The 20,986-nt window shown below is 41.5% G+C and overlaps 1 protein-coding gene across 4 annotated transcripts in view; it reads left to right on the top strand.

The window, feature by feature from the left end:
• dock11 (dedicator of cytokinesis 11) overlaps positions 1–20,986 on the top strand; it is a 79,068-nt gene that overhangs the window by 4,424 nt on the left and 53,658 nt on the right. For all 4 annotated transcript variants that reach the window (XR_004341868.1, XM_032583054.1, XM_032583052.1 and 1 more), the window contains exons 2-12: positions 4,927–5,043; positions 6,340–6,429; positions 7,143–7,225; positions 9,423–9,489; positions 10,159–10,254; positions 11,652–11,786; positions 13,150–13,333; positions 13,703–13,782; positions 15,092–15,175; positions 15,343–15,483; positions 17,721–18,002. Coding sequence is in view for 3 of the 4 variants with exons in the window: in XM_032583054.1 (XP_032438945.1) it covers positions 4,927–5,043; positions 6,340–6,429; positions 7,143–7,225; positions 9,423–9,489; positions 10,159–10,254; positions 11,652–11,786; positions 13,150–13,333; positions 13,703–13,782; positions 15,092–15,175; positions 15,343–15,483; positions 17,721–18,002 (1,359 nt within the window). In the remaining variant the exon portion in view is untranslated. The remainder of the gene's footprint in view (positions 1–4,926; positions 5,044–6,339; positions 6,430–7,142; positions 7,226–9,422; positions 9,490–10,158; positions 10,255–11,651; positions 11,787–13,149; positions 13,334–13,702; positions 13,783–15,091; positions 15,176–15,342; positions 15,484–17,720; positions 18,003–20,986) is intronic.

The following is a 20,986-nucleotide window of genomic DNA, read 5'->3' on the forward strand; positions in this document are numbered from 1 at the left end:
GGATCCATCGTTCAGGCAGCACTCCCTCTTGAGTTCTGGGTCATGTTTGTCTTGACAGAGATCCACGACTCTGAATCATTTTGGAAACCGTCGAGGAAAAGAAGACTCCATCTAATCCTGTGGAAGATCAGCATCACCAATAAATCTTTCAGGTGTTCTTTTCAGCAGACACTTACAAAGTCCGACTTAAGTTGGGCTCTTTGTTATCAGTAAATACCAGACATCAACACACAGGCAATTTGATGGTTCAGTCAAACCTGAAAACCCCCGCCCTCCTCTGTTGTGTGTTTGTGGTCATGTTATTTCATTAAACTGAAAGGCTTTTTGGGAAACAGTCCAAAGGAATTCACTGTTAACATCTCCATGACGGATGACGGAGAAGCACAAGCTGATCTGGTGCTCTGCCACAGTGTCACCCAGTCAGTGTTACAGAACGATCCAACGTAGTTTAATTTACATTCAATGCGTTTTACTCACTGCACTTACTTTCACTTTAAAGGTTCCTCCTTTGCTACTCTACAATTGTGGGAGTAGCTCTGTTGTTTTAATGCTGTTTTGTTCTTTTTGTAGACTTTTGTTCATCATCTCTTTTTTTCTTTTTTCTTTTTTTTTTTAAATCTTTGTGTGTTTGGGCAATAATTCCCAAATCCCAGAGGAGTTGAAAAGGAGGCTTCATGAATGCAGAGCTGGACCAAAGAGCAGAGAGAGAAGGAGGAAATTCAGCCATTTTTTAAACTGATCATAGAGGGAATGGATCGTATCCCCTACTCCAGCATCCCAAATGGCTTTGGAAACCTATGGCCAGACAGGAGGATCAGCAGAGCTTTATCTAAGACACGATACTGTGGAGTATAAAATCTGCTGGGTGGATATTGAATTTTAGCATCTCAATACTCTTACATCAATAGTAGCTTTGTTTCCATGAACTTTTTTCATTCATTCCCTTTTTTTGTGTTTTAAGTATCACTTTAGAAAAGGTTAATGAAAAATGATTCCTGAGGTGGTTTTTAAGTTTTCTGAACAAAGTTAATGCGCTATAAGGGGAGATGGAAACACATTTACCAAATAAGTTCTGACATGGCAAATATCTTGCAGTTGTCATGTTCTGACATGGTGTAATGTCAAAGTCTGAGGTAATCATGTAGCCCAGTTGATTCACTTCAAACCAGTAGATGAGAACATCTGCTGATTTATAGTTGACGCATTGAACTCGTGAAGTAATGTAGTGGTGTAGTCGTGTTGCCTGTATCACCGTGGATACACCTTGGCCACAGGTTGGCCGGATGGCAAACTGCAAATTCAATTCATTGCGCAGACTTTGAGGTCCGTACCTTTTTATCAACGATGGCAAAAAAGCCCAGACAGCGTCAATTGGACAAGGGAACCCGCAACAAACAAATACACCTGGAGATTTTGGAGAAAATGGCCGCCCCAGGGGTACACGCAAAAAATACGTAGCGTCGACCACAGCTCCTGCTCATTCTTCTTCTCCACGTTTCCTGCCAACATGGTGAGGAACCCACTGCTAATGGAAGCACACACAACCTGGCCATAACCGAACCAGACATTAACTGTCAAGAATGAGACTTGACAATGGAGAAGGGAAAATATATCTGCTTATCTGTTAGTAGTTTGTTCTAAAATAGACTGTAACTACTTCAAAGGTCAAAGGCCTAATTTTGCTCTTGTAATGAGCTGCACATGTGCTCAGCTCATTCAGACAGACTGGAGCGCTTAGCGGGGTCAGCTGCAGGACAGCACAGCCGCTTTACGCTCGACGTGAAGAAATAGCTTCGGTCATGTTGGAGTAGTTAGTGCCTTGCAGATGGAGAACTTAATGGGACACAGACATCTGGAAACAGCCTTGCTAACATCATCATCGCCGGAGGCGGGCTTGGCTTTGTGATCGGGTTTGAGTGTTCAGCTTCCAGATTTTAGAGAAGAAAGTGTGAGACACGCTGAGGGTTTGCATTGATTTCGATGGCTTTCACTGTTTGGTCACACCCAGCTTCTTTAAGCACGTTCCCTTTCTGTTTTGGTTTGTTTCAGTAACAACTGTGACTTCACCGCCTGGCAACGACTCCTCAGCTGCTCTACACCTCTGTGAAAGCAGAAGTTGCCCTTGTCTGCCTTTCCTTCTCTCTTTGCTGCTTCCTCCCCTCACCCCACGCCTCTCGGTGTTTTGTGCACCATGAGTGGCTCGAACTTGTAGCGCTGCGGTTGTTTGCACATGACAGGAAGTACAGCTGCTGTCGGGCGCAGGAGAGTCACAGTCATGTGTAATGGTTTTTGCAGACTTGTAGGTGACTTCTGTTTGATTTGCTCGCAGTTGAGAAAAGAAGCAGCTTTGCTAGGTTAAATGCTCCTGTGGGCATCGGAGCGCTTCGGGTTTTAGTGGAAAAATCTGGAGAAAACATGAACATGGAACCGTCGTAGTTTTTAACCCAAATTACAGGTTAGAAAGCAACAAATGGCCACGCATGCCATCCAATATGGCCTGTGCACAGATTCCAATGTAGGAAGGGGCTTTTAGAAATATCTGAACAAATTCTGTGCAGCCAACAACTGTTTATTTCCACTGCAGGAAGAGATTAAGCTGTTTTTAAGTTAATACTGTGTAAAATACATTTGACAAAAAAAATGAAATAATACCTGTGAAAAATCCATTTCAGGTAATTTCAAGACTAAATCTTCAGTCCAAAAAAGGCCAGGGTGAATTGTATTCTGAGCTTTATGAATGAATAAATTAAATAGTTTGTGGAGAGCATCACTGATCACAATATGTCTGACTAGCTTGTTGGCTTCATGGTTACAAAGTTGGATTGGTTTTCCAGCAAGCCTATGCTGACCTGACATCTTTCTTTAGAATTTCTTTTTAAAAAAGTGAACGACAAAAAGGTTTCAGTGTTCTGTCATCGAACAGCAGCTATCACCAATAACTACTCAGAACATCACTTCAAGAAAACCAACCACAAACCCTTGAAACACAATTCTGACTTTTCAACTGTTGTTTTTTATTATGTCTTTTAGGATTGAATATTAACCTATTACAAGTGTGTACCGACTGTTGCGTTATTGGCTGATAAATGTAATGGTAAATATCACATTTTCAACTTGGACAATAATACAAAGCCTGTGTCATCAACGTAGATTGATGCCACTCCTGTTAATAGTTCCACGTTGCTGAATGTAAGAGGTAAAAAGTTGTGGGACTGAATATTGTGCCTTGGGGAACTCCATAATTTCATTTAGTGCATTTAGATTAGATATTTATATTTTGTTGACAAATTATTTAAAATGACATGTTATTACAACTAAAGAAGCGTACACAAGATGCCGATAAGTGAGTAATAAGTAAATAAGCCCAGATTTCCATAATTTTGGGAGATTGGCTGATACTCTTCCACTGATCATACTCTTCCACTGCAAAGCTCTGAAAATCAGCCACTGTCCCCCTGTGCTTTACCATGAGAGAGATTTGACCAGCAGCTCTCTGTGTAAAAAAAGGTTAAACGTTACAAAAATTCAAAGGTGCATAGGCAGACATCATAGCGTGTGAGGCCAAATTGCAAGTGGAGGTTCGCACCCCCTCTCGTAGTTCAATGCGTCAACTATAAACCTAGCTTAATCCGCTTAACGGTCTTTAAAAAAAACCTATTTAAAATTTTAAAAAATGGGATTAGTCTGGCGGGAGGCTAAGTACAGCCTGGTGACCCTCCAGGCTGATAATGCACTGGTTTTTACAGTATAAATTAGATCTTTGAAGTTTCCTTGAAAGCAAAATTAATATCCTGTTCCATCTCATCCTTGTCTACACCATTGCTTTATTTCAGACTGTTTTAAGTCAATTCAGATATTTTCCCATCAATTTGTACAAAGTTTTCCAAACGGAAACTTTAATTTTGACTTATGACACTGAGTTTTCATATAAGGGATTATCAACAGCTAATGCTGTCAGTGGTCTTTGTGGTGTGTCTTGGCTGGAGCCCCGCTCCGCGGAAGGATACTAAACCAATTCCGCAGCAATAATGTACCCATAGCTGCTGCCATCATTCTTAATTGAAACGTACTCCACACCCAAAACAGTGACAGAAAACCTCGATCAGCTAATTACCCAGTACAGACGCACATGCAGACATTTTCTCAAAGAGCTTTACAGTGAATGGGGGCGGGGTGTGTGTGGCTGACTGAAATTAAAGCTCTACCTCTTAGCTGTGAGCTGCTTACGTAGAAATATGATGGAGCACAAAGTGGAAAACAGGCGCAGTATTCTTCCTGCAGAGCACGCTGATCTCTCTGTGGGTCCAGAAGCAACCCTTCTGCTCGGCGTGTTTCAGGAAAACGGCAGCCGATCAGAATCAGATCCACCCAGTCTGATTCTTTAAGCTCCAGCAGAAACTACTTGGCGTTGCTGAGCGGAGGCTTACTGGCTCTGCTTTGCTGCTTAGCCTGGCCTACAGCGGCACTTTATTTAAATTCAGTTTCAACCCCAAATGTCGATTTAAGTTGCTTCTTGTTGGTCTGAACACCCGCAGGCCTCGTTCAGAGAGAGGGATCATTTCATATCATCCACTTCTCTATGAAACTCAAAACAGGAAGCGCAAATATTCTGTTGTAGCATGTGATGCAGTTATTTTTCTTATGCCTCAATCATCTTGTGCTTTTTTTTCCTTCCATCGCCCTTTTCTGTCTTTGTATCAGTTTCTTCTCCCTTTATCGCCCTCTGTCTTTCCTTGGCTTGTTTCCTACAGAGCACAGAGCTCTAAGCTTTGCAGTATCACCTGATTTTCTGTGGTTCAGCTGCGGCTTTGGTGGCAAAAAGCCACATTAAAGCTACAAATGTCGGATTTATAATTAACAAAGGGAATTGTTTTGTTTGAAAGTAACGCGTCGCCTGTTTCATCTCCAATCCTCCCCCCATTTAAGGAGCAGCCGAAGATCATCGAGCCGCTGGACTACGAAGCGGTGGTGTTCCAGAGGAAGGCCCAGATCCACAGCGACCCCCACAGAGACCTGCTGCTCTGCCCTGCTGATGATGTCTCTGTGAGTCCTACATACATTTCATGTGATCGAGCAACGCCTAGCAGAGCTTGTTGTTAAGCAGAAGGGAAATTATCGATGTTTTTTAAGATTCCTTTTTGTTTGTGTTGGGCAAAACTAGCATACCAAAACGTTGGTATGGCTAACCCCGAAGCACTAATCTTGAACATTAATTGTGCCAACGCTAATGCGCTACACCAACGCAGTATTTAGCCAAAGCTAATGCTAAAGAGCTAACTTCAATTCAAATTATATGTGCCCTTGAAAGACTACAACTCTCAAAGCACCAATTTAATTTTGACATTATAATTTACATGTTCTATAAGGCCCTTAGATATTGTATTTATATTCATATCTTGTTCTGTGCTGTTTGTGTTTTATTTTGTTCCTGAATAAAGTCATTGGAAAAAACGAGGGGAGGAAATGGAACTCTGGCTGTTGGAGACTGTACCAACTTCAAAATAAGAGCGTGAATATAAACGTCTAACAACTTGAAGAATTCTTAAAAGTCAAAAACCAAAACTTCAACACATACGTTGAACATTATTCAACTGAAAGTTAACAAAACAGTCAAGTAAACTAACGCTTTCAAATTTATGGGGCGTGGCGCAGGGGGTTAGCACGCCCCACATTTGGAGGCCTTAGACCCGCGGACGTCGCGGGTTCGACTCCCGGTCCCGACGACCTTTGCCGCATGTCCTCCTTCAAAAATGGCGCTGGCTGCCTGCAGACGCAGCTCCCGTCGTGTGTGTGTTAATCTGTGTATAAAAAAAAATTCTTGCTGTAACTGCGAAATAATTTTCCTGCTGGGATGAATAAAGTAATTCTTCTTCTTATCTGGAAATATGAAGTTAGGTGAAGCTAAGTGTGCTAAACATTTTCAAAGTTACCAAAATACTAAAGCACTAACTGAAAAATTACTTCCATTCCTAGCAGGTTAGCAGAAGTTTGCTCACCACTTGTTTTCACAAATCTTTAACGTTATACCACTTAATAAATTGACTGGAAAAGAAAATCCTTATTGGTAAATATCAACATGTATTTGAACATTAGACTGTTGTGGGAAAGCCGTGGCGAATAGACGGCAGTGCCAACATCCTGGAAGTCGGTCAGCTTGGTGGTAGCCGTCCTGTGAGGTCCTTAGAAAATTCTTTAGAAAACGTGAAGAAAGAAAAGGGTTACAAATACTTCTGTGAAGCAAATGATGCCCCCAGTCTCACAGACTCCTCAGTGTGTAATGCTTACATGCTCCCATGTGTCTTGGTGTGTTTATGTGTTGCTGTGTTTGCCTGGATGCAGGAGTCCCAGATCTCCCGGCAGAGGAGGACCGTCGTTCCTTCTGTTCCTCAGAACGCCGAGCAAGAGGCCAGGAGTCTGTTTGCTAAAGAGGTATGCTGACAAAGCAGCAGCGGCAACAAGCCTTTTATCGAGATCTAAAAGGAGACTTGGAATGAAAAAAAGGAAAAAGTAGCTACTTTCCACACAGCAGTCTAGCTCGACACTTTGTTTTATCATTGATCAATAAAATGGCTAATTCAGCATTCATTCTTATCTTTTAGAGTGTTCACAAAGAAACGTTCAGATTTCTTTGTAAAATCCTAAACGTTTAATCATCATTACAAACATGACTCTGTTATGATGAGAACAGTCCGCTCTGCCGCTGCTCTCCAGCTCTCATGACTGTGACACAATGTGGAAACGGCTATCAAAGGGCTCGTTAAAATGGAGCCAACATCATTTAGCATTTAGCAAACGAAGATCCTTACAGGCAGCAGAAACACTCAGTGTTGAAAGAAAATAAACGGCACATATAAAGCCTTAAATGGATGTCACCTTTACGGGTGCACTGATTGCGTTTTTCTGGCCGATCTGCGATCTTTAAAAAGGCTGAGCTGTCAATTCCGATTTTGGGCTGATACCAATTTTTTTTTTGTTTGGAAAGTTGCTAAATATTGTGACAAAGTAGCTAAGCTGACAGCAGCAGAGTGACAGTTTCCTTCACAAAATAGGGATATGGCTGCTTTTACACTGAGGAAATGACAGTTTTGACCCACTTCTATATTTGACTGTATGTGGTGCTAATCCAGCTTTCTGATCCACAGTGCATCAAGATGTACAACACCGACTGGCACGTCATCAACTACAAGTACGAGGCTTACTCGGGCGATTTCCGCATGCTGCCAAGGTAAGGAAAGATAAGATCCCAAACTGACGGGAATAAGTGACATAATGCTGGAGAAACTGTGTTCAGATTTAGAATTTGTGCTAAAAGACCTCTTAACTTAGCTGGAAGTCCTTTGACTGCCAGCTATTTAAGACGTACAAGGGATTTTACTGCACTCACTGGTGACCTACCAGAAATCCCCAATACGTCCATGCAGCTTTAAGTCTTCCTCTGCTCAGAGGAAATCTACCAGCTCAGAAAGGTTTGGTGTTCTGAACTGTCACAGTGATGAAGAGGTCGCTGAGTTTATCACTGCCGTTCCAACCTCAGGGGAAAACGCCTCACAGTGATCCCTCAGCAGGTCTGGATGACATTAGCTACAGCTAAAATGTTGCTTGAAGACTTTGTTAGTAATAATACAGTGAAGCCCCGCTTATTCACGGGTCGGTGTTCATGGTTTCGCCGATTCATGTGTATTTTTTTTTTTGTAGAACATACCTGAAATATTTGAAAGAAAAGGCAGCCAGGAAGCTGAGTTACCTAGCCACAATGCTACTTGACACGCTGTTGGCTGTACCTGCCCAAGAGTGGAAATAAGGAAGGCTATAGATCTTAGCTTCTGCTGTAGTTCTAAGAGGGTTTATAATATGTGTTTTGATTAATTTGTATCGGAGTATATTTGGTGTTTCAGCTATTGTAATATAATATAATAGTCCTAAACTCAGCTGAGTTTAAGACACTCAATTGCAGAGTGTACTAAACGTAACACTTTGCACTTGAGATGTGTTAGGAAAATTATCCTCCTGTTCATTTACTCATGAGTTTATTTTACAAGTTATGTTTTCATATTATTCTTTTTATATTATTCTTTTTTTTATTATTACTCTCATATTATTCTTCTTTTTATATTTACTTAACTTCTCTTTCTTTTGTAGTATGTTATTAACTTTGTTTAGGATGTTTGCTTGGAAGCTAAAAACGTTAAACATTCATGTGTTATTAGTTCCATCTGTAACTGATTAGTTGTGGTCAGCCACATGCCCTTATAAGGGCATGTCCATGAGAGGTTCCAGAATGTAAAGACGGTTGGTCAATTCTCTGTGTGACTGTGTGAAGAGAAGCCCAACCTCCTTTTTCTATACAATAAAGAGAAATGCAAAGAAAGAACTGGCAGAATTGAGTCCAGACAGTGTTTGACAGCGATTCGTCGCGTCTGTTCTCAATTCTCCTATTCTGCAGAAAAGAAATCAAAAGAAACCTAATCTCTGTCTCTGGCTGATTCTTTGCAGGTTGTGACAAAATAAACCTATCAAGATGGCTAACAGATTGTTAAAAAAAAAAAAACGTACTCAGCTTTAGCACCAACATTTTCAAAGGAGGCTTCATAGATTGAGAGCAGAACCACTGACTGGAGAGAGACGGAGGAAGTTCAGACCATCTCTTTCATCGGTCATAAAGGCCAGTGATCATATCCCCTACTCCAGCATCTCTCTTTCTAACCCTCTGGCCAGACAGAGATCTAAAGAGGAGTGGCAAAAGCAAAAGAGGTTGATTAGTAGTGCTTGCCGACAACTCACAGTGTCATCCAGGACATGTTACTGTGAAATATAAAATATTGAGGGCACTTGGAGGAAATTCAGTTTCCCTTTGGGATAAGTAAAGTATTTTTGATTTGAATTGAATTTTTGGCGATTTATTGTGAAATAGTCCTGAAGCAAAACATCATCACATCAGTCTAGCTTTTCAAAATACTGGATACCAATATAATGTACCGAATTAGTCCTCATAATTATGACTTTAAAACTTGTTATTATGACTTCCTGTTGGGCTTTTATTTTTTCTTTCTTGGCCAGTATGGCCTTCCGTACAGCTTGGAAGTTGGCAAGAATAAAACACATTGAAGCAAACTGGAATGCTTCAGTATCCTAGTCAAGATCTGTCAAGTCACTTTTCAAGTTCCTATTGTGATGTCATCGATCCAAACATACAGGGAGCAGAATTTACAGGTTATTTTCTGCTGCAATGTTCTTATAAACATATTCCAGTAGTAGAAATACATACTCCGTTACGAAGCTGTTTTTAATGTCTATGTAAAAAAAAAAACTTTAAAAAAAAAACTATCTTTAAAATGCCTCACTTTGGTTTTGTTGTGTAGCTGACCTCATGCAGACAAAGCAGAGCTGCTAATTGACTCTGTTTGTATGTTTTTTTTTTAAAGCAAAGGGCTGAAGACAGACAAGCTTCCCGCTCACGTGTTTGAGATCGATGAAGACACCAAAGATGAGGTGAGTGGCAGATCACAGACAGCACTGTGTGTGTGTGTGTGTGTGTGTGTTTGTTTGTTGAGGGCTTTTAGTGGTGCCCTGTAAATCTCCGAGATTAGATTCCTCTAAGAGATGCTCAGATTTGTCTTATTGAACAAGCAGGACCGTCCTGGAATAGATACAAAGACATTCTCTCTGCTCGTTTACTAAAGCGGACATGATGAAACATGGCCGGCTTACGGTCTGTCAGGTGGGCGTGTCAGCCCTCTTACAGCGCGCTACGGAGCATGGAAACCAGAATCCTAACATATCTATAAATAGATGTCATCGACCGCCCACATGGAGGCAGAGGAGAGACGGAGGAAGGTCAGGAGAACGTCTGCTTTCCAAATCATAACTCTGCAGTCAGGAGGACGGAGGATGGGCTTGACTCTCTTTTAGCCAATCAGAAAGATGGACTTGCGTGAACATGTGTGTGTCTACTTTGCAATAGTCACCAATAGTCTGATCTCCTGAAACCAAAGTTTGTTCTGTTTTTTGGGGGGGAACTGGAGTGTGAGACATTAAGAAAGCTCTCGCATTGTTCTGATATCCTGTAGAGAAAGATGTAGAGTCGGGTTAAAATGAATGTTTTCGTGATGTTTAAGTTGAATGTGTCCTGAAAGGCTCTGTGTGCTTTCTGTCGGCCAGGACACGGCGTCGCTGTGCTCCCAGAGGGGAGGCATCCTGAAGCAGGGCTGGCTGCAGAAAGCCAACATCAACAGCAGCCTGTCTGTCTCCATGAGGGTGAGTCAGCGCCAGCGCTCCTGTCTGTTATTAACACAGAGTCGTGGAAGGGTTGGACACGGCACATCAACCGTACTCAGTTCTTCGCATCTGGCGACTCAAAGTTCAAACAGCATTTAGTATACGGTGTCTTGGAAAATGATTCATGCCTCTTAAACTTGTTCACATCTTGTCACATTATAGCCTCTAATTTTGGTACCTTATATTCTCAATATCCTTAAAGCTGTAGTATGTAACTTTTATGAAGAATATCTTTTTTTTTTTTTTTTTTACATATTTGTTAAAATTGTCACCATGTCGTGACTGTTTGTAATGAGACAAAAAAGATGGATTTCCTCCACCTCCTTCCTGAACTGCTAGTGCTGTCTGAAGAAATGTAGCGCTCCCGGTCAGAAACAACCAATCAGAGCCAGAAGGAGGGGCTTAGCGCTGCCAATCACAATCTCATGTGCCAGCTGGCAGATCCTGTTGTGAATGCTAAGGCTAGTTAGCACAGTCACAAATGGCAGTGGATAAACAGTTTTCCTGCAGCGATGAGTTGTTTCTCCACCATTAGCACATTTAGCAGCAAGTACATGAGGGTGACCCTCATCTTGGCTTTGATTGGTTGTTTCTAGTTGGCACTGGGAGTTCTGGAAGAAGGCAGAGGAGCGCAATCTTTTTCACAGATTATTTGTCTCATACTATACTGTCATGACAGTGGCAGTTTCAACAAATGCGTGAAAAAATAATTTTAATAAAACCTACATACTGCTACTTTGAATAAAATCTAACAATCTCTATTAAGTAGAGGTACATTGATGAATCAGCCGGCCGATAAATCTGCCATGAATTTCTTTATTTTGGAAGTTTGGTTGATTATTACATGTGAAACTGATCTTATTCATGGAATCTTATCTGCTTGTGCAAAGGTGTGGATGTCACTGTCCCCTAGACGGGGCTGACTGACAGACCCACCCAGCAGGTCTGCGGTTAACAATAGCCACTCTCCAGTAATTGCCACCTCAGCGACTTTTTCGCTTAATTTAGTGACTTTTCAGACCAAAACATTGGATTTGGCCAAAATCAGAATCGGCAGGTTCAAGTTTTTTAAAGATCGATGATCGGACAAAAACTGCAAAAAAGGCAGTCGGCTGCACTAGAATTTGTTACAAGGTGTCAGAGTAAAAGGGGTCGAATACAAATGCACATCACACTTTTCAGATGTATATTTGTTAAAAAAAAAAGCATGAGATCCTTTACTTTTGACCTCACAATCATATATACCCTTACTAAACACATCAAAGTTTGTGGTTGTAATGTTTCGCATGTGAAAACGTGCAGCAGAAATAATCCTTCATTTCTTTATGAGTTATTGCCGGTTGACAGAGATGATGAGTCGCTGCTCTGACTTTCAGGTGTTCAAACGGAGATACTTCTACCTGTCCCAGCTCCCCGACGGTTCCTACATCCTCAACTCCTACAAGGACGAGAAGAACTGCAAGGAAACCAAAGGCTCCATCTACTTGGACTCCTGCATTGATGTTGTTCAGGTACACTTTGAGCAAGGCAGCAGCAGCAGCCTTGTTGTGGGTCCTGGTGTTAATGTGAGCACCTGCCACGCTCCAGGGTTTTTTTAGCTGCTTTTGTTGGGGCAGATTTACTGCATTCCTCTGACTGGGTAGAAAAGGATTGGTCTAGCTGATTAAAAGGGAGGAGCTGAGGGTGGAGGAGGGGGTTGATGGTGTTGACTAAGTGAACTTGTGCGTACTTCCTTCAGGTCTGGGCTGGCTGCCGGGAAGCTTTTAGTTCGATGATCACAATTTCACTCACTGGGTTTAGTCGGCTTCATTCAGACAGATGTTTAACATTCACAGCAGCATTTCTTCCAGTTAGTCTTTGCAGCACTTGATAAAAATATTTTACTGTCACATCTCACGTGACAGTAAAGTAAATACAAATCTTTTTTTTTTAGCTTAAATTCATGAAGGGAATAAACTATCCAAAGCAGCCCTGGCTCTATGTGAAAACCAGTTTCCCACTGACTATCATATTCTCTGAACTGTTCGTTGTTCCTCCAGACTAAAAAAATGTGTCATGAAGAGGAAAATAAACATAGATATGTCTGACTGGACTATCAAAGGATGTTAAGGATTAGTTTTGGGTTTAACCAGGATTTGTTTATGGCTTATTATTTGGGATTTTATTGTTTAATATAAGTAACTCTCTGAGCTGTAATTGTTATTTCATAGAGTTAGTTAGTATTTCATAGGTAGTATCCGGAGCAAAACGGACTATTTGTGGACCTTTAATGTAGTGGACTATATATCCCATGATGCTTCGGGAGTAGACGAAGAAGAAGTAGAAGAAAAATATGGAGGGTTTCTCCTGAGAGAGCTATGTTTTCTGCGTTCTGTCACTTATATCGTATCACATTATGGATGATTCGTTCATCCTTTTTATTCACTGAAGTTTATCTGAATAATCCGCTGAGGACCAGCAATATTCTGAAAAAAAAGTGCCACCTTAGTCCGGAAAATACGGTAATAGCTGTTTATTGGTGGCAACGACTACCGTCAATCATTTTCCATCAAGAATTCTTCATAAAATGAAATAAAAAGCAATACTGTCAAGACTAAGCATCCTCTTCATCAGAATGTCAGACAACAGAATGTGTTCAGTCAGAGGCCTCTTCAGATTTGTTGCTACGCAGACTGTTACAGGAGTTCTCCATAAAGTATTTGCCCCCTTCGGAAAGGGGACAAATCATTTTTAACGAAAGAGATAAAGAGTTTTCACTAACTAATCTGTCAGGTTGGATAATGAACCAGTTTCTGCTGAAGGCTCCAATCAGCAGCTCTTCCGTTTTACCCCTTACTGAACACTGAACCCTCTAACTGTGCTGTTCTTCGTCAGAGCCCTAAGATGCGGCGGAACGGCTTCGAGCTGAAGATGCAGGACCGCTACAGCCACTTCCTGGCTGCAGACAGCGAGGTGGAGATGGAGGACTGGGTGTCCACGCTGAAGCAGGCCCTGCAGAGCGCCACCGAGGCCGTTCCCGACAAGAGGAACGGAGCCGAGCCGCTGGACTTCAACACAGGTCAGCTCCTCTTTCTACACTCACAAAAAAAAACTACCTAACAGGTTATTAAAGTCTGAACTTCCTCTAGCTGATTGTCTCTTCAGGAAAGAGGGTCGACCGTTCTCTTGTTTTAGCTGGCCTTAGAGGGAACATTAAACGTTTTATCCAGCTTGTTTGGGTCTTGCCAACTTTCTGTGGACGTAATCCAAAACCCCCCCCCGACATTCTGATGAGATACTACGACTAAGAGGTTCACTCAGTTCATCAGTTCCAAGCATCTGGAGAGCCAGCAGATGGATGCTATTTTAAAACTGGACAACATGGATGTGCTAATCAAATCTGCGGGGAGAGGGCTTCTTGTTGATGCATTTCCTTCTGTGTGATCAGATGACGACACAGTGAGCCAAGGGAAAGGAGAAGGTCTGCAGGAGAGCCAGGGGAGGAGCCTGCACTCAGAGCTCATGAAGGTAGGAACAGCACTTATCTGTTTTTATAATGTTTATCAGGCCATTATTGTTACATAGAACCATATTAAAGTTATGCAGAACCTCACAAACTTATTCACACCCTTCAAAGTTTGTCATATTTTCTCAAACTTCACTATGTTTGGTATATTGGAATTTTTTGCGATGGAGCAGCACAAAATAGTGCATAATAGTGAAGAGGAGACAAAATATTACAGTCTATCTACATTTTTTGCAAATAAAATCTAAAAAGTGTGGCTTGCATTCGTGTTCCGCCCTCTGAGTCCAGCCTGTTTGCAGCTGATGGTTAAGGTTTTTCCTCAGTTCTATGATGAATGCTCTCCTTGTCAGTTTATCTTTCAAGTTCTCAATTGAATTGAATCGGACGAAAACGGGGAGAACAAAAAGCACACCACACTTTTCAAATTTTTATTTGTGTTGCCCCTATAAAAATATAATAAGGTTTCAGGAACGGTTCAAGAGGTGTTTATGCGATGCACCGTATGAACCTTTTGAGTTATTTATTCTCAGTTTATGTTGAACACAACAATAAACTTGGTGAAAATATGATACATTTTAAAGCGCAAGTCTTGAAGAAAAACTGTCAGAATACAAAAAGTTAAACGATTTAAAAAAAACATTTTTAGTGTCAAAATCTTGGTCATCGCTTTCTGGTTACTACTCTGCACTTTTTTTTATTTTTAAATGAACTTTTTTCATTGTTATTATTATTTTTTTGCGAACATTTCGTTTGGAAACTCTTGCTTCTCCTTCTAAGCTCCAGCTTCGATCGATGATTCTGCTGAAAGATGCGCTCTGAAAACTGCAGCTTATTCTCATTTGTTTGGTCACGATCTCTCTGCTGGGTCAGAGAAAACTGGTGAGAAAACGTTTTATTTGGAGCTTTTTCTCTGAGCAGAGATTGTGGAGCAGAAAAGGCCTGAGAGCAGCAGTGTTTCCTCCACAGACCCCTCTGCTGCTCTAATGTGTTTAAACCCACAGCTGCTCACTGACAACAAAAGCCCCGCGCTGGCTCCGGGCCTCTGCTGCTCCATGCTCCCGTCTGTCTGCAGGCTGCAGGCAGAGCAGACAGGAACTGAGGTCCGACTGGCACTGGAGGGCTTGACTTGTTTGACATAAGATGCCCCCCTCATCCTCCCATTTATCTTCCGACTGAATGTCTTTGTCTTCTGTTCGAGTTGCTTGAAGAGGAAAGAAAGCAAGAGCTCTCAGCTAAAGAGTCGATGCAGACACAGTAAAAATGGGCATAGTAAAGGTTGAAACATTTAGTTTGACTTTGTGCTCTTTGCAGTACGTGAGGGAGACAGACCAGCTCAATAAGATCAACAGGAACGAAGGCAGACAAAAGCTTTTCTCCCTGGACCCTGAAACGCAGGTAAGGAAAGTTTATGCTTTCAATACTTGTGTTTTCACTCATTACTTATTTATGTATCTCACTATTGATCCAATCTTCCTGATCTGTCCACCCTCCTCCCGTTCTCTTTGATCCCCCTTCCTCTCCACCAACTCATCCCTTCCTCCCCCTCCCTGTCCTACATCTAGAGGCTGGACTTCTCGGGCATCGAGCCAGACGTGAAGCCCTTCGAGGAGCGTTTCGGCCGCCGCATCATGGTCAGCTGCCACGACCTCACCTTCAGCCTGCAGGGCTGCGTTAACGAGAAGGCCGATGGTGTCCTCACCAACGTACGTTACTGTCTTCACATATATGGATATAAACACACTGTTCACATAAGAACAGCCAACTAAAATGTTAGTCATGCTAACCCTAAAGCACTAATCATAAACATTAGTTCTGCTAACGGCAAAGCACTAAACCAACACACTATTTAGCAGAAGCTAAAGCACTACACTAACATATATTTAGCAAAAGCTATTTGCTATATATGTATTTAGTGTAAGCTAATGCAAAAGTGCTACATTTTGTAGAAGCTAATGCTAAAGTGCTAACTCCAATTCAAATTATATCTGCACTTGAATGTCTACGATCCTCAAGAACCAATTTAATTTTGACATAATTTACATATTATGTCATACCTTTAGATATTAGGTATTATTTATTTTCTATATCTTGTTCTCTATTGTAGCGCACATGTTTTATTTTGTTCCTGTACATTTCTTGTTTGAATTTAAAGTTTTTTTTTGGGGGGGGGAGACTTTATGTGAGAAGAGGAAAAGGAACTACTACATAAAAATTTTTCATCCACTTCAAAATAACAGCATGAATATAAACGACTAACTATTGGAAGAATTCCTAACAGTCAATAATCAAAACTTTGAAACAGAAGTTTTGATTATCAAGTGTTTTATTTAAGTTAAAAGTTTACAAAACAGCCGAATAAATGAGCACTTTAGAATTTATACAGAAAATTTGATTTAGGCAAAGCTAAGTGCGCTAAACAAAGGATTTCGTCAAAGTGGGCTAAAGTGCTATAGGAAAAATTAGGTCAGCTATTAATGCATTAGCCCTCCACTGTATACAAAGACCAGCTTCCCAAATCAGACCAACACCTTCCATGTGAGTCCCTGTACAGACGTGCATATTTACCCACAACACACTGCTTTCATTTTTACCAGCACAGATTGTGGTCATCAGTCCTTCCCCTCTGCAGTTCTTGCCCCAGATAATACACCTTCATTATTCATGTTGGTCTGCAGAGAAAGCTTCACATGTCCCAACCCCCCCTCTCCCTACCTCTGTAACTTCCACATCAAGGAGGTTGAGACGATGCATTCACTGTCCTGTGGTTAAAATGAAACGCTTTAGAGAAAAAAAATTGTCCCATGCATAAACATTTGTGGAATGGGATTGTGTGAATGTAAAAGATGGCATTATTCTGCAGTTTTCACCTTGAACAGAGCAGCTTCATGCAGTCCAGGAGCTGACTGAGCTCCTCCTCTTCCATTAAAGGAGGTGCTTGCTTGGACAAATGATTCCAATCATATTTGTGGCTCCAAAGCTGCACACACTCTTCCTCTTCTCCTCCCTTGTTTCCATTCAGTATTCGATGGCTTCACTGGTCCATCTTGATGTAATTGAGCAACCTTTAGAAAACGTTTGAGCATCACGACACTAACTTGTTTTGGCCGATGTAATGATTTATTTCTTTTGGATCAGGCTGTCTTACTTGGAAATGGAAACAAAAAGCTGGTCTGTTTCCATGGCAGCACAGCATGTTTCCATAACTGAGGCAGATTAAAGAGATTAATACGCTTTGATTTAGACCAATTCTTTTGTACCAGCAAAGACGTTGCACAGACATCAGCCGAATCTCAAAAGTTCTTTCTAGAACTGAAATCTGTGCCTGACATTAGCGGTGCACCGATAAATTGTCTGGCCAATAAATTGACCCATATTTTTTTACATTTTTGGAGCTTGGTGATCAGCCGATTCTTACACGAGAAACTGATCTTATCCACCGATCTTCTCTACCTCCGCAAAGGTCTGAAGATCAAACACTGCTCCCTTTTTTGCTCTGGAGTAAGGCTGACTGACAGACTGGCCCAGCAGGTCACATCTGCATGGCACAGTTAATAATTGTCACCCCACAGTTTCCAACTTAGTGACTTATCACTATTTATAGCAAATTTTTAAGGAAGAAAATTGTTATCTGCTTAAATCGGAATCGGTAGGTCAGGACTTTTACAGATCAGTGATTACAGATCTACCAAAATTAAGGAAATCTTGAGTCAATTGATCTGTACACCCCTAGTAACGACCTAGTAACCAAATGTGAGCTTTTTAAGTAGATGGATAAACTTGTTGGGTATTTCTGTCATTAGCTGTTCCAGTAAATTCCAGTAAAGCTATTCCATTCATTTCTGAATGCCCCCATAACAAAGTTACTGAAAAATGATATTGTTGTGTCTTCCTGAGGTTTTCAATCCACCTTTTCTTCTCTCTCTACTCTACCCTGCTGCAGGTGGAGCCGTTCTTCATCTGCCTCTCACTTTTCGACCTGTCCAAAAACTGCAAGATCTCGGCCGATTTCCACGTGGACCTGAACCCTCCGTGTGTCCGGGAGATGCTGACGGACACCTCCGGTCAACTTTCCCCGTCGTCTGACTCGGAGGGTGGAGGTGGAGGATCGGGAGAGGGCGGTGGAGGAGGAGGAGGGGTCATGGTGAACGGAGACTGTGGGAAAGGGAAAGGCCTTCCTGTTGTCCAGAGGGTGTCGGAGGCTCTACTTCGCTTCCCCACACAGGTACAGGCTAAGCACTGAAAGCCTCATGTTTTAGCTCAATGAAGTCTCTAACCTCAAATGCTAAGATGCTAAATTGCTGCGTAGCTCTCACTGCTGCAGTTGCACCTGTGTACCTGCTATTTTCTTATATGAGATGGGGATTTTTCCCAGTGGCCTTACCAAACCAAAACCTTTTTTAATGCTCTGACATAGTTTTGTTTTTTTTGTGGTTGTAAGTCTACTATGTAACGTTGTTAGGTGGAGAAATAATTTAGCCATATTTATGGCTTCAATATTAACTTCCACTAAATGCAGCATTGGTGTAGCCCTTTAGTGTTAGCTTCTGCTAAATGCTGTGTTGATGTAGTGCTATAGCATTAGCTTCTGCTAAATACACCATTGGTGTAGCCCTTTAGTGTTAGCTTCTGCTAAATGCTGTGTTGATGTAGTGCTATAGCATTAGCTTCTGCTAAATACACCATTGGTCCCCAACCTAGGGAGGAAACCGAAACGGATGCTGTTTGTGGGCTCAATGTTGCAGCGCAAGACGCAACCGACAGAGTCCGGTTAAAGGATTTTCAAAATAAAAGATCCTCCAGACTCAATACATAACACGGAAATATTTAATTATTTCTTGCGCGGCCCGGTACCAATTGGTCCACGGACCGGAACCGGTCCGCGGCCCAGGGGTTGGGGACCACTGGTGTAGCGTATTAGAATTAGCTTCTGCTAAATACACCATTGGTTTAGCGAATTAGAATTAGCTTCTGCTAAATACAGTGTTGGTGTAGTGCTTTAGCATTAGCTTCCACTAAATACCATATTGGTATTTAGTGGAAGCTAATGCTTCGTATTAGCGCTTAGTATTAGTGTAACTCATGTTTCTGACTAGTTCCTCTAACTTACTAGTTTGTTTGGACGTCCTCTACTGGTTTGATGAATCTCTGTCCTACTTTTCCATCTCTGAATATGTGGAAGATTATTAAACTTTTCTCTTTTTTGATTTAATTCCCCATCTGTAGCGAGGCAGATTTTTGATGATGGAAGTTCCTTTGATCTACCTTCAGTGTTTAAGGCTCTGGAAAAATGAAGCCTGTTTGTGACCGCTGGCTTTGGCTGTGAGCTCAGCGGCACGCACAGCTTGTTCTCACTTTTTCCTTTCTTCTCAGCAGCCGTCAGTTTGATTCTTTCCATGTCACCAGACCCAAGTGAACTAGAAACACTGCAGGAGGGTTCAGAACTCTTAAAGTTTTTCTTGTTTTGTCAGAAAACAGTCCAAAGTTTCAATACATTTGGTTGTGATTTTTATTGAATACACTAACGCACCATAGTTAGTTTTCAATATTGTTCACAAATAAAAATATGGTAAAAGGGAGAGCGTCTATATGCAGCCCCCTTTACTCTCACAACCCTAAATAAAACTGCAACTTAATTTCTGTATGAATACAGCTGCCTGTGATAATTCTGGAGGAGCTGAAAAGATTCACAGCTGAAATGGCTAGCATCAATGCTACTTCACACGCTATTGTCTGGTGATGGCAAAGCAGCCAATCCTTGAACAGCATTTATTTTTCCTGACTCTGATTGGCTCTAACCTCAGGAGCAGTGACAAGGAAGACTGTGGACCCTTAGCTTGTATGGTAGTGCTAAGACTGTTTCCGTTGTGAATATTAATACATATTTAGGTATAATTGGTGTTTTGAACTATTAAAATATCTATAAGTGTTTTTTTTAGAGGGAATCTCAAATATTTGCAATTTTAGTGACCAGTATATCCCTCTTGTTGGATTTTTTCCAATTTATATTTTGAGTCCATAATTACTTGCAGATCCTTTTTTTCCCCAAAGGCCTGACTACTTTGTTCTATTACATCTATATGAATGTGTACTTATTGGTACAGAGATTTTATATACATATTTGTTGTTGTCTTTTAGACGAGTGTACGAGTGTTTTTAATTATGTGACTTGAAATGTGGTGAAAAGTTTGGACACCTGGTCAGATGACACTAAAGTTGAGGCTACATTTAAACCCAGAAGTCCCTGAACATCCCATCTGCCTGGTGAAACATAGCGGTGGCAGTATCATGCTGTTTTTTTTTTTTAGTTTTAAACATTCAAGTCATTTTTTTCCTGAATCACAAAATATTCTCTTTGAGACCCAGCAGAACGCTGTGATATTTGAATGTGTGGCGCTGCAGCAGCCAGCCGCCGCTCTGCTTGGACTGGTCCACTCGGCCTGAAAGGTCAACAAGCGGCTCGGCGTTCCTCCTGGGTGATTACAGCGTTAACAGAGCCCAGTGTAACGGAGTCGGGCTGGGTGTGGTCCAGGCACGCAGCCTCCACCTCCTGTCTGCTCTGGTAATTGCAGCTCTAGCTTCTGCAAGGCCTCATGTGACGATGAGTGTCAGCTCGTGTTTTGCTGTGATGGTTGCAAGGACTAGTTTGTGGCTCTTGAGACCAAACTTTTTGCAGCGTTTTTAAACCGGCTGCTGGGTAACGATCATGTCAGAGCCGAAGCAGCTGGGTGCGTTCGGAAGACGTTTTTGTTTCTTTCCTCTTCAGAGTGTTTGAAACTGAAACCTCGAGCAAAAACTCTTCACACCCGACCAAATATACATGTTGCTCCCTTGCGGTTTTCCTGCAGTTTTACTTTAGCCTCAGCTGCTTCCTCTGCTCTTGTTTGTGACCTGATGGCGTGTGATGTCACTGTAGGTCTCCATCGACTATGAGAAATAGAAAATAAACAAATGTGTTCATATCTGCTTATTTGTTTGATGTGTTCCAACCATAGAGTTTATTGTTTTACATAATGTGTGATAATGAAAGAAAAGAGCAGAAAAAGAAAACAGTGTTTTGTTCAGCTTTCTAGAAACAGCATTCTCTGTGGGTTTAGTTGTTTCTACCAGCTTTGTTCTCAGAAGCTGACATTTTTACCTGAGTTTCTATAGAATAGGTCAGCAGCTGGGTGCATTCGGATGATTGTTTCTTTCCTCTTCATTTTCCCT

Source organism: Xiphophorus hellerii, chromosome 14, assembly GCF_003331165.1.
Source record: "Xiphophorus hellerii strain 12219 chromosome 14, Xiphophorus_hellerii-4.1, whole genome shotgun sequence".
NCBI classification, from domain to species: Eukaryota; Metazoa; Chordata; class Actinopteri; order Cyprinodontiformes; family Poeciliidae; genus Xiphophorus; species Xiphophorus hellerii.